Consider the following 13,784-nt stretch of genomic DNA (forward strand, 5'->3'; position numbering starts at 1 on the left):
TGATATTCATCAGCCTGAGAGAACAGGGTCATCTATAAAAGCTGGAAGGGCATTAAGGTAATGGAGATGAGGAAAGAGAACACCAAAAAGAAGGAGAAAAGAGAACTCACTGTAAGTCATGACAGCATCTATCCTTTTAAAATAATTAATAAATGATTAATAGCATAAATTACCATAAGATGTGTTATGACATGTTGCAGAGACATTTATAAATGTCTGTGGCTTAGTTTATGGCAGCCTTTATGCAGCCCTCATAAATTGAAGTGTGTAAATCAATGTGGCTGCCTCCAAAATGGGTTAGAGCAGGTCCTAAAATAATTTTTAAGGGATAAGGCAATTTCTGCTCTCCTGTATTAACAAAGTCTCTATAAATACAATCTTCATCCAGACTCAGCCTGTTATAATTCAGTTAGACACTCAAGAGATGATGAAATTAGTGCTACCTGAGGCTGTCCTTTCTTGGTGTCATTGGGGACAATGTGCCAACCAAGGAGTCACCCACACCAGTCGTTCCCACACCCCACCATGGAGGAAGAGCAAGGAACAACTTGGAGGTACCACAAACAGAGCAGCCTCTGGGGTGAGCATCATCCCTGCACACCCTGATCCCTGCCAGGACATGATCCCTCCCTGCTCCAAGCACAGAGAGGCTTGACAGCTGGCCTGCAAGCCAAACTGAGTTAGTAAAAAAAAAAGCAGTTGAGGAATTCTGAGTGTATCCATAGGAAAGAAGACAAAACCATTAGCGTGAAAACTGATTAAAAAATTTAAAATTTTGTCGTTAATCTACATGCATAAGTAAACGTGTATAGGTGCCTTATGAACTTCTTGCAAAACCTTTGCAAAATATATTAATGCTAATTGCTTTGCACCAATGAATGCAATAAGTTATTGTGATGTAGCCAATGACTTAAGATCATGCGTTGTTAAGAATATATAAACTCTATACTCTACATATATTACATTTATATATATAATCTATTGTCTTGGGTTGCAATACAGGATTGACCAGAAATGTGTTTTCTGTCCCCATCTGCTGAAACCAGGTGGGGCGGTGACCCCGATCTCCATGGCACATATTATCTGCTAATGGGCCATCTTTAAACCAGCTGGGGCAATCATCTTTATCTTTCCCATGACTCACCCTTCATCCAGGAGGTATCTCCTGTTAACGGGCCATTGTTTAAAACTGGGTGTGGCAGTGAATCTTTATCTTCCCACAGCCCATCCTCCCTTCAGGACATATCTCCTGTTAATGGGCCATTGTTTAAAACTGGGTGTGGCAATGATCCTTATCTCCGTGGCACACATTATCTGCTAATGGGCCATCTTTAAACCACCTGGGGCAATCATCTTTATCTTTTCCACAGCCCATCCTCCCTCCAGGAGATATCTCCTGTTAATGGCCAGTGAGTCCCAGTGCATGACTGATAAAATTACATCATCCCATTGGGAGATGCTCCACCCAGGGGGAGGAGCCAAACATTTCCTACTTAGATAAAAACTGAGATTTTGGACAGCAAGGTACCTTCTTTCCACTGGATTCCAGAGGAAAGCCAGACCTTTCCACATCATCCCTGGACCTTCAGAGGAAACTGCACCTTCTCCAGGAGCACTGCTCCAGCTGAACCACATCTGCCACTGCAGGAGGATGCAGCCACCATTGAATGGGACTGCTGCCACCACCCTGACTGACTGATGGGGTGTCAGTTTGGATTCTGACTCTGGCAGTGTTTGGGATTGTTCTTTGTGATACTGTATTTCTATTTTACTTTTCCTAGTAAAGAATTGCTATTCCTAATTCCCCAGTCTTTGCCTGAGAGCCCCTTAATTTCAAAATAATTTGGAGGGAGAGGGATTACATTCTCCATTTCAAAGAGAAGCTCCTGCCTTTATTGACAGACACCTGTCCTTCAGACCAGGACACTATACATATTTCTAGACATATAAACTCTATTCTATATAAATATAGAAAACACACAAAACAAAGGAGGACTCCATTGTTATTCTGCTCAAGTGTGTGCGTGTCACGTCTGACCTGACGGTGACAGACAAGGTGTGAGGGAAGCAGAGCAGGATTCCCCTCACCTCTGCAGGCTCCAGCAGCTCCCAGGTGATAGATTCCAGCCAGGATGCGCCACACAGCCACCTGCTCCTCCGGGGTGATGCCCAGCGTGCCCATGGCAGCACGGAGCTGGGAGAAGGCCACCGAGGCTCTCTGCTTGTCCTCAGGCTGCAGGGGGACAGAGCCAGGGGATGTCACTGCCTCTGCTGGGCACCCCACAGAAGGGACAGTGAAAACATCAGAAACGCAGCAAGGGACGCTTGGAAAATTTGGACCAAGTGGAGAAGCCAGTGGCAGGTTCCTGGGGTGCCTGGTGTTGGGAGTAAGCTGTACATCACCTTGTCATGGAATTCCCATTTTGGGAGTGTCTGCAGAGAGCTGGATATGGATGTTTTATATCAGGGAATCACTGAGTGGTTTGGGTTGGATGGGACCTTAAAGCTCATCTCCTTCCAGGTCCCTGCCATGGCAGGGACACATGGTCCATGCAGCCCTGTGCCCTCACTCCTCACCAAACACACCTGCCCAGAGCTGAGCAGCTCCTGGCCATCAGCAGGACCTCACCTGTCACCTCCAACCCCCTCCTGCAGTCCCTGAGCTGGGGCTGCTCTGTGGGGCCAGGAGCCACTAGCACCCCACCTTGGGAAACTCCCCATGCTGGCATGGCAAATCCCCAGAAATCAGAGCTGTGGAAGGAGGCAAACCCCATCTCTGAACCCAAATCTGCTGCCTCAGCAGGGTGAGGACCTTGCTGTGCCCTCCCTGAGGCTGCTGCTCCAGCAGCTGATTCCTTTGGCTGCTGAAGTGGAGCAGGAGCTCCCTAATGAAGATGGAATATTGGATTCATCAGTAGATGATGTAACTGCAAATTGCTGCGATTCATCCCAGCACTTTGGCTCGTGGACAAATCTGCTGGGGCTCTGCAGACAGCTCAGACTAATGAGGGGCTGGAGGTGGGAATCAGCTGTGCAGCTTTAACCCCTAAAATTCACATTCTGGGCTGCCCAAAGGAGGCTCTTGCCCTTGGGAGTTGCTGCTGCAGGGGAACATCGAGGTAGGTGACCCTGGAGCAGCAGGATCTGGTGCCAGGGTGGATGTGGATGTGCAAAACCCAAGCAGACATCCCAGGCAGGGCAGCCCCAGTCCCAGCAGCTCCCCTGTGGCTGTCAGAGGGGTGCTGGGGGGATGTTTGGGCAGACCCTCCCTCACATCCCAACATCCCCTCCCTCCCCTCCAAGCTCCCAGTACAGTGCCATCATCACAAGTCACCAAGGAACCAGGGAGCCCAAGTTATCCTCAAACTGGTGGTGACAAAGGGGGTGCCCTGCAGCATCCCAGACTCCAGCATTTCCCTCTCCCTACCTTTGTGAATGGTTTGATCCCAAAGGAATTGCTCTCAGCCACCTGGTGCAGGTGCAGCATCGTCCTGGGAGTAGTCACAAAAAAACACAAGAGTCAAGCTCCCTCCTTGCCTGCCCTCAGCACTCCCAGTCACCTTTACAGCACTATCTGAGGGATGGGACAGGCCACCACTGCACTGCCCCACACAGGGACATGAGCTGGTGCAGGAGCCTTTTCCTGGGGCCACAGTCTGGGGGGAATCAGAAGTGAGAGGGGAAGGGAGCTCTGTCTCATTTCTCACCCCAATTTCAGCTTTAGGGAGGGGCAAAAAAGCACCAGGAAATGCCTTTATTCCATAGAAAATCTCTGTATGTGCAGAAAGATCCCTGCAGCCACATTAATGCAATTAATCTCACAATCCCTTATCAGGGGGTCTCAGAATCCCATTGATGGAGGGAATTTGGGTATAAAGGATGGGGAATGCCTGGACAGCCTGGGGTTTTGGAGCCTCACACCCACCTCTCTGCCACATCCAGCCCTGCCAGCAGCAGTGGGAAGATGTTGAAGCTGCTCTCTCCTTCGGGCTGCTGGGCAACACGAGCTCTCTCCAGCAGCAAGGTCTGGGGAGGGAAAAGGGGACAGGGAGATGGGGAGATGCTCTGGGAGCTGCCAAGGAGGGGCTGCACTTCTCCTTGGGTTTGGGGGCTGCTCCTCCCACCCAGGGCTGTGCCAGCAAGAGCTGAATCATGATCCAGACAACACCTGAGTGCATGAAAGCAGCACCCACGGCCCCTCTGAGCTTCCAGGGGTCTGGGCAGTGCCATGGGCCCAGCAAAGATGCTGCAGGATTGGGATAAATCAGTGCCTGGGCTCAAGACAAGCCCAGCTCAACTCCAGCCTTGCCAAAAGTGTTCAGCACCGGCACTGGAGCCAGCAGTGAGCCTGCAGAGCTGGGGGTCCCCATCCCACTGTCCCACAGATGTGCCAGCATGGCTCTGGTGGCACAATGGGGACAATACTCCTGCAAAAGCACAGCTCCACCAGGCCACCAGCTTCCTGTGGGAGCCAGAGCAGGAGCAGCAGTGGGAAGCTCTGGTGCTCCCCAGGAGCAGACAAGGCTCCAGCCCTCTCCCCCCTCAGACAAGGCCCAGGGGCACGGGCAGCTGTGATTAAAGAGCTCTGATAAGAGCCCTGACGGTGATAAAAGCCCTCTGAGGCTCAGCTCCAGGCGAGGTGCTGCTAATGAAATGCTGAATTATACATTTCCTCATCAACATTTCATCCCAGCACTGCTCCCAGCTCCCTGCCAGGGATGGGGACAGGCTGGGGGACCCTTCCAGGCTGCTGACAGAGCTTCTGCTCAGGGGTCATTGGGGCACGCCTGGTTTAGCAGGAGCAGGGAGTGGAGCATCACTCCTGGTGCCCAGCCTGGCTGGGAAGTGCAGCACAGGGGAACTGGGCTCATCCCCACCCCAAGGACCCCCATTTTCAGCCACAGCCCTCCCGTCTCACCAGGTGACAGGTACCTGGAGGTGAGCAGCAGTGACCTGGCCAGTGGCACTGAAATCCAGGGACAGGACCATGGAGAAGCGTGTGGAGCTGCTGCTGTGGCTGGTGGTCACCGAGCCAAAGGCTCCCAGCACTGTGAACATCGCCTGGATCTTCTCCACTGCAAAACAAACCCTCAGAGCCCCCTGAGCCACCCTGCAGCTCTGAGCTCCTGCCTCACCTCTGCCCTGGAGAACTGTCCAGGCATGGGGTCAGCACCCCACACTGCTAGGAACAGGATGTGCCAGCCTGCCCCGCCTGTTCCAGGCTGTCCCTCAGCCCTGGGCAAGAGCACGGTGTTCCCAAGAGAGCTCCGAAACCCAACCCTGCCCTCTGGCTCCACCCCGGAGCAGGGAGCGCTTCCCCCGCGTCACAGTAACCCGAGCAGGGGAAAGCGCTGCCCCAAGCACTGGTCACTCGAGTAATTCATTCCCTCCCCACTCACACCGGTGCTTATTTTATCAAACAGCAAATCTGTTCAAGCTGGACAGGGACAGTGGCACACCGGCTGCTTAGGAGCCACCCAGGGGACACAAATCAGGGCAGGATTTGTGTGTCTGTGTGTCCCCAACCTGCACAGCTCTGTGTGCTGCCCCTGCTCAGCACCGAGCATGCAGAGCCATCCCTGCCCACACCTGAACCCTGCCCATGCCTCAGACCCTGCCCATACCTGAGATCCTGGTAACACCTGAGACCCTGCACAGACCCTGTCCTCACCTGAGACGCTGCCCAGACCTGAACCCTGCCCATACCTGAGATTGTTCCCGTACCTGAGACCTTTCCCATATCTGAGACCCTTCCCATACCTCAGATCCTGCCCACACCTGAACCCTTCCCATACCTGAGACCCTGCCCAGACCCTTCCCACACCTCAAACCTGCCCGTACCTGAGACCCTGCCCAGACCCTTCCCACACCTCAAACCTGCCCATACCTGAGACCCTGCCGTCCAGGCTGCCTGCCGTGCCCACCAGGTACTCCAGAGCACTCTGGCAGCACCGTGTCCTGCCGGCCCCGCTGTGCCCCAGGGGCACGATGGCCTGGTCCTGTCGCTGCAGCAGCAGCTTCCTGTAGGCTCTGTGTGCCAGCGAGCAGATGTGTGGGGGAAGGTTGTCCCACCTCCCCCTGGGGACCTGGACATGGAGAGAGTGGCAGAGCACGTCCCAAACAGGATTCTCATGGAGAAAATGTCAGGATATTCACACTCTGGGTAAGGATTGCTCCCCAGGGTGATTGAATCCTCAGAGCACTCCCAGACCAAGCATCCCCAGAGCATTCCTGGCCATCAGTATCTTCAGAGCATCCCCCTCCCAAAACATCCCTGGTTCCTAATGTCCCCAGAGTATCCCAAGTCCCCAGATGTCCCCAGACTATTTCCAGTCCCAAATGTCACCAAGACCAATCCCGGTCCTGAGTGTCCTAGAGCAGCCACAGTCCTGAACGTCTCCAGAGAAAACCTGGTCCCAAATGTCCCCAGAACATCCCCAGTCCCAAACATATCCTAAGCATCCCCGGTCCCAAATGTCCCCTAAGCATCCTCAATACCAAATATCCGCAGAACATCCCCAATCCCAAATGTCCCCCAAGCATCCCCAATCCCAAATGTCCCCTGAGCATCCACGGTCCCAAACATTCCCTGAGCATCCCCAGTCCCAGATGTCCCTGGAACATCCCCAATCCCAAATGTCCCCCGAGCATCCCCGGTCCCAGATGTCCCCAGAGAATCCCCAATCCCAAATGTCCCCTGAGCATCCCCGGTCCCAAATGTCCCCTGAGCATCCCCGGTCCCAAATGTCCCCCGAGCATCCCCAGTCCCAGATGTCCCTCGAGCATCCCCGGTCCCAAATGTCCCCTGAGCATCCCCGGTCCCAAATGTCCCCTGAGCATCCCCGGTCCCAGATGTCCCTGGAGCATCCCCGGTCCCAGATGTCCCCCGAGCATCCCCAATCCCAAATGTCCCTGGAGCATCCCCGGTCCCAAATGTCCCCCGAGCATCCCCAGTCCCAGATGTCCCCCGAGCATCCCCGGTCCCAGATGTCCCCGGAGCATCCCGCCTGTCCCCGCAGTGTGACGGTCCCACGGTGCCACCTGCCGGCCCCGCCGTGCCCGGCGCTCCCCGCCGCTGTCCCCAGGCGGGTCCCCCCGCACCCCACGGCCCCGGGTCCCTCCCCTCACCTTGGCGGGGGGCGCGGGGCAGGGGCCGATGGTCACCAGGCTGGGCCCCGCGTAGGTGCAGGGCAGGCGGGCACGGAATCGCTGCTGCAGCGTGTGCAGGACGCTGCACTCGTTGAGGCTGATGAGAGCAGCCAGATCCTCAGCCTGGTCCAGGCTGGGGGGGTTGGTCTGCGGGAACAGAGAGAGACAGAGACCCCTCGAGCTCTGCTGGCACGGCAGGGCTGTGACAGACCCGCTGGCACCCCGGGCACAGCCAGCTCAGAGAAGCATCATTGTGCCCGAGCACTGCCCTGCAGCCAGGCTCCATCCCTGCACCAGAACGGGCTGGGCAAGGGCTCACCTGTGGGAAAGGGAAAAGGTATAAAACTCTCAGAAAGCTGTGTGAAAGCAAATCTCAAGGTGGAGAAATGCAAGAACACTGAAGATGCAAGGACAACAAATAACAGGGGTATGAGCTGTGTAAAGACAGGCCTCAGGAAAATAGGTTAAGCAAGTAGAAAGATGTAAGCTTAATAATGATGCTTTATCCATTGTTTTAAACATTGCTCAAAGCAAGATGTATGTGCAACTTATTAATTGGTCTAAGCAAATACTTGTCAGCTTTCAATATTATGTTCTTAGCTAGAAAGTTGTTAAAAGACTTTGTAACAAGGAGAACTTCATGTGCTGTTGTAAGCGACTGAAGCTGTTTCCATTTCACGTGCTTAGTGATGGAATTAAGGCTTCAAGGCAGCTCCAGCAGTCCTGTCCTGTTGTTTGTGTACATATATATGTAAATATAAGAGAAAAAAAATCCCAAGGAGCAGCACTCACCCTCTGCACGCTGTCCTCGTCCACCTCGGTGACGGTGCCGTCCTGGTCCCGGCGCACCCTGACCCTCCCTGCTGGCAGCTCGGGTGTCCCCACGTCTGGCTTCAGCTGTGTGGCTGAATGAGAGGCTGGTGAGTGTCCCCAGAGTGGGGCAGCCCTGGGCACAGCCAGCTGTGGCCTGGGGAGATGCCAAAGGGCCAAACCCAGCCCCAGCCCCAGACCCAGCGGGGCACAGCAGCCAGAGCCTGCTCTGCTCCCAGCACATCTCATCCAGAGCAGAGGAGGGAGAGTTACCCAGTGTGAACCCATCCTGCAGGATCAGCCAGACCTTCTCTGCTTCGTACCAAACATCCCTTGGAGCCTGCAGGGAGGAGAGAGGGGGGATTGGGCAGGAGCAGGAGGAAAACTGAGCTGCACAAACTCCCTTTGCCCCATGCACAGAGACATTTCCACACTCCTGCCCCTCTGCTGCCTGCTCATCCAGGCGTGGGGTCACCTTACCCAGCCCCAGCCCAGCCCATGGGAACAGGAGGAGCTGCATGAAACCAGAAAACTCCACCAGTTCCTCAAAACACAAATAACACCTGACATTCTACCTGGTACTTGTCCGTGCTCTCGCCTGATGCCTCTTCATCCTGGTCCTTTTCCATGCTCTTGCTCATCTCTTTGCTCCTTCCCAATGTTTCTTCAGCCTGGTCCTTGTCTGTGCTCTTGCCAATGCCTTTGCTCTCTTTCAGCATCTCTTTACCCTTTCCCAGCTCTTCCTTCACCTTCCCCACCTCTTTTCCCACCTCTGGAGACTTCTCTTGGATTCGTCCGGGCTCCCCCTTGAGACCCTCTGACTTGTTTGTGGTTTTTTCAGGCTTTTTGATCTCCCTTGGCTCCTTCTTGCCACCCCCAACATCCTTCTTCATCTTCTCTGGCTCCTTCCTGGCTGACAGCAGCTCCCTCTGGGCTTTTGTCTTGGCTGGAGACTCCTCGTGCTTCAGGGGTGTCCTCTTCTCCTTCTTGGTGCTCTCAGGGACTGTCCCTTTCTTGGTGCTCTCAGGGACTGTCCCCTTCCCCTTGGTGGTCTCAGGGACTGTCCCTTTCTTCTTGGTGCTCTCAGGGACTGTCCCTTTCTCCTTCTTGGTGCTCTCAGGCACTGTCCCCTTCTCCTTGGTGGTCTCAAGGACTCTCCCCTTCTCCTTGGTGCTTTCAGGGATTGTCCCCTTGGGCACGTCCCCCTCCTTCACTGGGACTTTGCTGCCACACTGGGGGCCCTGGCTGGGTGCAGGGGCTGGAGCTGGGGGGCTGCCACCCAGGAAGGATTCCTTGGGGCTCTTCCCCAGCCACAATGGCTTTCCCACCTTGGGAGCCCCTGGGCGAGGGGTGTCTGCTGGTTTGGGGGTAGTCTCTGATGATTTGGAAGAAGCCTCAGCTGTTTTGGGGGATGTCTCTGCTGGTTTGCAGGGGGTCTCTGCTCTTTTTGTGGGTGTCTCCGCCAGTCTGGGGGCAGGTGCTGCTGTTTTGGGGGATGTTTCTGCTTTTTTAGGGGGTGTCTCTGTTGGTTTGGGGGCAGGCGCTGCTGGGCCAGGTGCAGGGGCTGGGGTTTTGCTGGGGACAGTCCCCAGCACACCCTTCTCAGGGGGCAGCTCCTTGTGGGGAGGGGCTGTGACCCCCTTGGCCCCCTGCCCCTCTGCCTTCAGCCCGTCCCGCAGTGGCCCCTCGCTGGTCCCCCCTGCTCGGGCCTCGCCGTCCTTCCCCACGGGCTGCCAACAAAGGAGAGGAGCCTGCTGTGACACCTGGGGACATTCAGCTCCCTGCTGTGACACCTGGGGACATCCAGCTCCCTGCTGTGACACCTGGGGACATCCAGCTCCCTGGTGTGGCACCTGGGGTGTGTTGGGTTGATGTGGCCAGAAATGTGTATTCTGTTCCCATCTGTTGAAACCAGGTGGGGCAGTGACCCTGTTCTCCGTAGCACACATTATCTGCTAATGGGCCATCTTTAAACCAGCTGGGGCAATCATCTTTATCTGTCCCATGACCCACCCTTCGCCCAGGAGGTATCTCCTGCTAATGGGCCATTGTTTAAAACTGGGTGTGGCAGCGATTCTTATCTCTGTGGGAGATATCTCCTGCTAATGGGCCATTGTTTAGAACTGGGTGTGGCAGTGATCCTTACCTCCGTGGCACACATTATCTGCTAATGAACCATCTTTAAACCAGCTGGGGCAATCATCTTTATCTTTCCCATGACCCATCCTCCCTCCAGGAGATATCTCCTGTTAATGGGCCATTGAGTCCCAGGGCATGACTGATAAAATTCCATATTCTCACTGGGAGATGCTCCACCCAGGGGAGGAGCCAAGCCTTTCCTACCTAGATAAAAACTAAGATTTGGAACACCAAAGCAGCCTTTTTCTTCTGGATTCCAGAGGAAAGCTAGATCTTTCCCCATCATCCCTGGACCTTCAGAGGAAAACTGCACCTTCTACAGGAGCACTGCTCCAGCTGAACCACATCTGCCACTGCAGGAGGATGCAGCCACCATTGAATGGGACTGCTGCCAGCACCCTGACTGACTGACGAGGTGTCAGTTTGGATTCTGACTCTGTCAGGGTTTGGATTGTTCTTTGTGATACTGTATTTCTATTTTAATTTTCCTAGTAAAGAACTGTTATTCCTAATTCCCCAATCTTTGCCTGAGAACCCCTTAATTTCAAATTTATAATAATAATTTGGAGGGAGCGGGTTTACATTCTCCATTTCAAAGAGAAGCTCCTGCCTTTATTGGCAGACACCTGTCATTCAAACCAGGACATGGGGACAGATGGGGACAGTCAGCTCCGTGGTGGGTGCTGTGTGGGGTCCCTCAGTGCTCACCTCCTCCTTGGTGCCCACCCTGCTCTCCTTCCTCTGCCGTGCTGCCTTGGCCTCCTGCTCAGTCTCCCGCACGAGCTGCTTGATGAACCCCCCCGGGATGACCGACAGCAGCAGGGGGGGTGCAGACGGGGGTGGCCCTCGGTCCTCGTCACGGATCTGGGGTTGGGAGCAGAGCTGGGTCACAGGGCAGGCACAGGGACAGGAGCCGGCACAGCCTGTTAGTGCTGAGCACTGTGCAAGCTCCTGGTGAGAGCACGGAGCACCCACAGGCTGGGTCAGGGATGCTGTGGGAGCAGAAGCACTGAGAAAAGCCCAGAGAGAAGCGCCCAGGTTGGTGCAGCCCCCGAGGGCTGGCACAGCAGAGCCCACGTGGACTGCCAGCTCTGCTCTGTGCCAGCAGCCCTGGCCTGGCCACAGGAGGAACCATCCCAGCTGCAGCCAGGCAAGAAGCAGCTCCAGCATCACCGCAGCCACATGCAGCTCTGCAGGTCCCTCCGTGCCAGGCCCAGGGCAAAACCAGCCCAAATTCCCACAGCTTTTCCAGCAGCAGCACCAGCATTGAGCCCTGCAGCCTCCTGCCAGGCTCACCCAGGCAGGCAAAAATCATTCAAACCAGAGCTCTCAGGCTGTGAAGGAGCCCAGAGCCAGGGGTTTGGACACAGCACAGTGAAGTGCACACGGAGCTGTGGGGCTGTGACCCCAGGGCTGCTGCAGTGACACCCCCCCAGCACTGAGCTCCCAGCCCCAAAACAGCAGCAGTGCCAGCCTGGACCGAGACTTTCCTTCTGCTCCCAGAGCGCCAGGCGAGAGGAGATGGCCATGGTGGCGGCGAGGCAGGACGGTGCTGTGCAGAGACACGAGGGGACACGGCGGGCAGAGAGAGAGGAGAGAGTTAGCCACGGGCTACTGCTGGCCCCAGAGCCGAGCCGGGCCCCCAGAACCGTGACCTTGCCGGGCACTGCCCACCTGAGCTCGGGGCACCAGCTGGAGCGCGGCAGGGTGGCAGCGCTGGGGAGGGCGAGGCCACCAGCAGCCACCAGGGCAGCGTGGGGAGGCGGTGGCACAGAGGGGTGGTGGCACGGGGGTGATGGTGGGACCCCAGGGCTCCGGGCTGGGTGGCCGCAGGAGCCGGTCCGTGCCCCATTTGGGGCTGACCCCGGCTTCACCTGTCGGGATCATTCATGCACCGAGCGCGTCGGGGCTCGCCCGGCCCTGCCGTGCCTCTCCTTGTACAGTAAAGGGCAGGAGCGGCCAGGAGCGGGCTGGGAATGTCACTTGCCTTTCCCGGGAGGCTGCCCCGAGCGCCACGTGCTCCCGGGGACCGGCGCTGCCCCCGCGCTGTGCCCCCAGCCGGGCTCAGAACCGGCCCCGGTGGCACCACAGGGCGCGGAGGGGGAGAGCGACAGAGCATTGTCACCCCCTGGCCGGAGAGGGACCCTCTTCCTGTCCCGCACACGGGGAATCACGGAGGGGACGTGTCTTGGTCAAGCACCCAGAGTGGCACCACCGTTCCCAGCACCGCGCTCCCGCCGCTCAGGATGCAGCCCCAGCCGGGCCGGGCCGTTTGGGTCTGTCCCTTATTTAGACCCGCTCCTGGTGCGTGCCACGAGCCGAGGCCATCAGTGTCCCCAGCCAGTGTCCCCGTCCCTATTCCCGCTCCCATCGCTGCCCCGCCGCGTTCCTTTCCGCAGCTCAGCCCCGCGCCTGGAAGCCGCCCCCGGAGCCGGGGCTGCCACTATCACCATCCATTCCCAACTAAAAATAACCCTCCCGGCCGATGGGGGCACCCACAGACCCCGGCCGCCACCCCGGGACCCCCAAGCGCCGGTACCTGGTGCGGGATGTGGGTTCGGGTGTCGCACAGCAGCACCGGGCTCGGCGGGACCCCGGCGAGCCGAGCGCGGCGGCGGCAGCGCGGGGAGCGCCCCGAGGGTCAGCAGCCGCCTCCCCCCGCCCCCGCCGCGGTGGCAGCTGAGGTGACACATGTCACTGCTAAAAATACCCGCGGCGGTGGCACCGGGGCCTCGCCTGGGGAGAGAGAGGCGGTGGCACCGCGGGGCCCCCTCCTGTTCCTCGGCCTCTGCGCTGGCTGGCACACGTGCGTCACCCGTGCCCTGCTTGGGGCACACCTCTGCGCCCCAAAGAAACGGGGGAACCGCGCTGGTTGGGTGTGAGCGCACACAGAGCACGCTGGCGCTGCCCGAGGGGACACCCCGGGCTGGGAGCCCAGCTTGGGGCTCCCCAGAGCACCCCAGGAACCCCCGCCAGCCCCAGCCCCGAGATGGGGCAGAGCTGGAGCAGGACCTGGGAGCAGAGCTGAAAATAGCCCCTGGCACCAACACCAGCATGGTCAGCACCCGGCCAAGGCAGGTGGGAGGGGAGCAGCAGAGCGGACACGTGGTGACCACACGGGGAAAAGGGTGACCCCCACAGCAGGACCTGTGTGCCACATGCCCCAGCACCCAACAGCCAGCCAGGGCACAGGGCACCGGCTCAGGATAAGCAGCAGAGGGGCAGAGTCCTGACAGCCACTGCACCCCAAAAGCACCACGGACACAGCCAGGGCATCGGCACCCACAGCTAGAACAGCTCTGGTAGTAAGAAAGGAAACAGGATTATCAGTCTGGAGTCCCCTGGCAGGAGACCAAGGGTTGACTGAGCATCTCTCCAACACAAATCCCACCTGGGAACAGCACAGGACACGTGGTTTCCATGATCCTTCCCAGGTCACTGTTGGTGGAAAGCCACCCTTGGACACCTCACACCTCCCATTCCCTCCTGGCACAGACAGCACTGTGTCCCTCGGAAAAACCAGGACAAACACCATGCACAGGGCTGGGGAGAGGGAAGAGACTTACCTGTGCTTGGGGCAGAGGGTGTGGGGTCCATCCAGCTGTGCCCTGCTGCTCATCCCAGTACATCCCAGCACATCCCAGCACATCCCAGCACAGCCTCGGGAAGGTGACACGGAAAGAAGG

General features: G+C 57.2%; 1 protein-coding gene across 1 annotated transcript in view; it reads right to left on the bottom strand.

The window, feature by feature from the left end:
• Positions 1 to 11,981, bottom strand: part of MYO18B (myosin XVIIIB) — a 55,413-nt gene extending 43,432 nt beyond the window's left edge. The window contains exons 1-12 of the mRNA XM_079322954.1: positions 11,773 to 11,981; positions 11,589 to 11,650; positions 10,807 to 10,962; positions 8,535 to 9,689; positions 8,233 to 8,299; positions 7,942 to 8,054; positions 7,129 to 7,296; positions 5,888 to 6,086; positions 4,933 to 5,075; positions 3,926 to 4,026; positions 3,428 to 3,491; positions 2,089 to 2,233 (exon numbers count right to left, since the gene is read on the bottom strand). Coding sequence (XP_079179080.1) covers positions 2,089 to 2,233; positions 3,428 to 3,491; positions 3,926 to 4,026; positions 4,933 to 5,075; positions 5,888 to 6,086; positions 7,129 to 7,296; positions 7,942 to 8,054; positions 8,233 to 8,299; positions 8,535 to 9,689; positions 10,807 to 10,962; positions 11,589 to 11,650; positions 11,773 to 11,950 — 2,551 coding nt within the window. The 5' untranslated portion in view covers positions 11,951 to 11,981. The remainder of the gene's footprint in view (positions 1 to 2,088; positions 2,234 to 3,427; positions 3,492 to 3,925; positions 4,027 to 4,932; positions 5,076 to 5,887; positions 6,087 to 7,128; positions 7,297 to 7,941; positions 8,055 to 8,232; positions 8,300 to 8,534; positions 9,690 to 10,806; positions 10,963 to 11,588; positions 11,651 to 11,772) is intronic.
• Positions 11,982 to 13,784: the final 1,803 nt, after the last annotated feature.

Source organism: Erithacus rubecula (assembly GCF_903797595.1).
Source record: "Erithacus rubecula genome assembly, chromosome: 19".
Taxonomy (NCBI): domain Eukaryota; kingdom Metazoa; phylum Chordata; class Aves; order Passeriformes; family Muscicapidae; genus Erithacus; species Erithacus rubecula.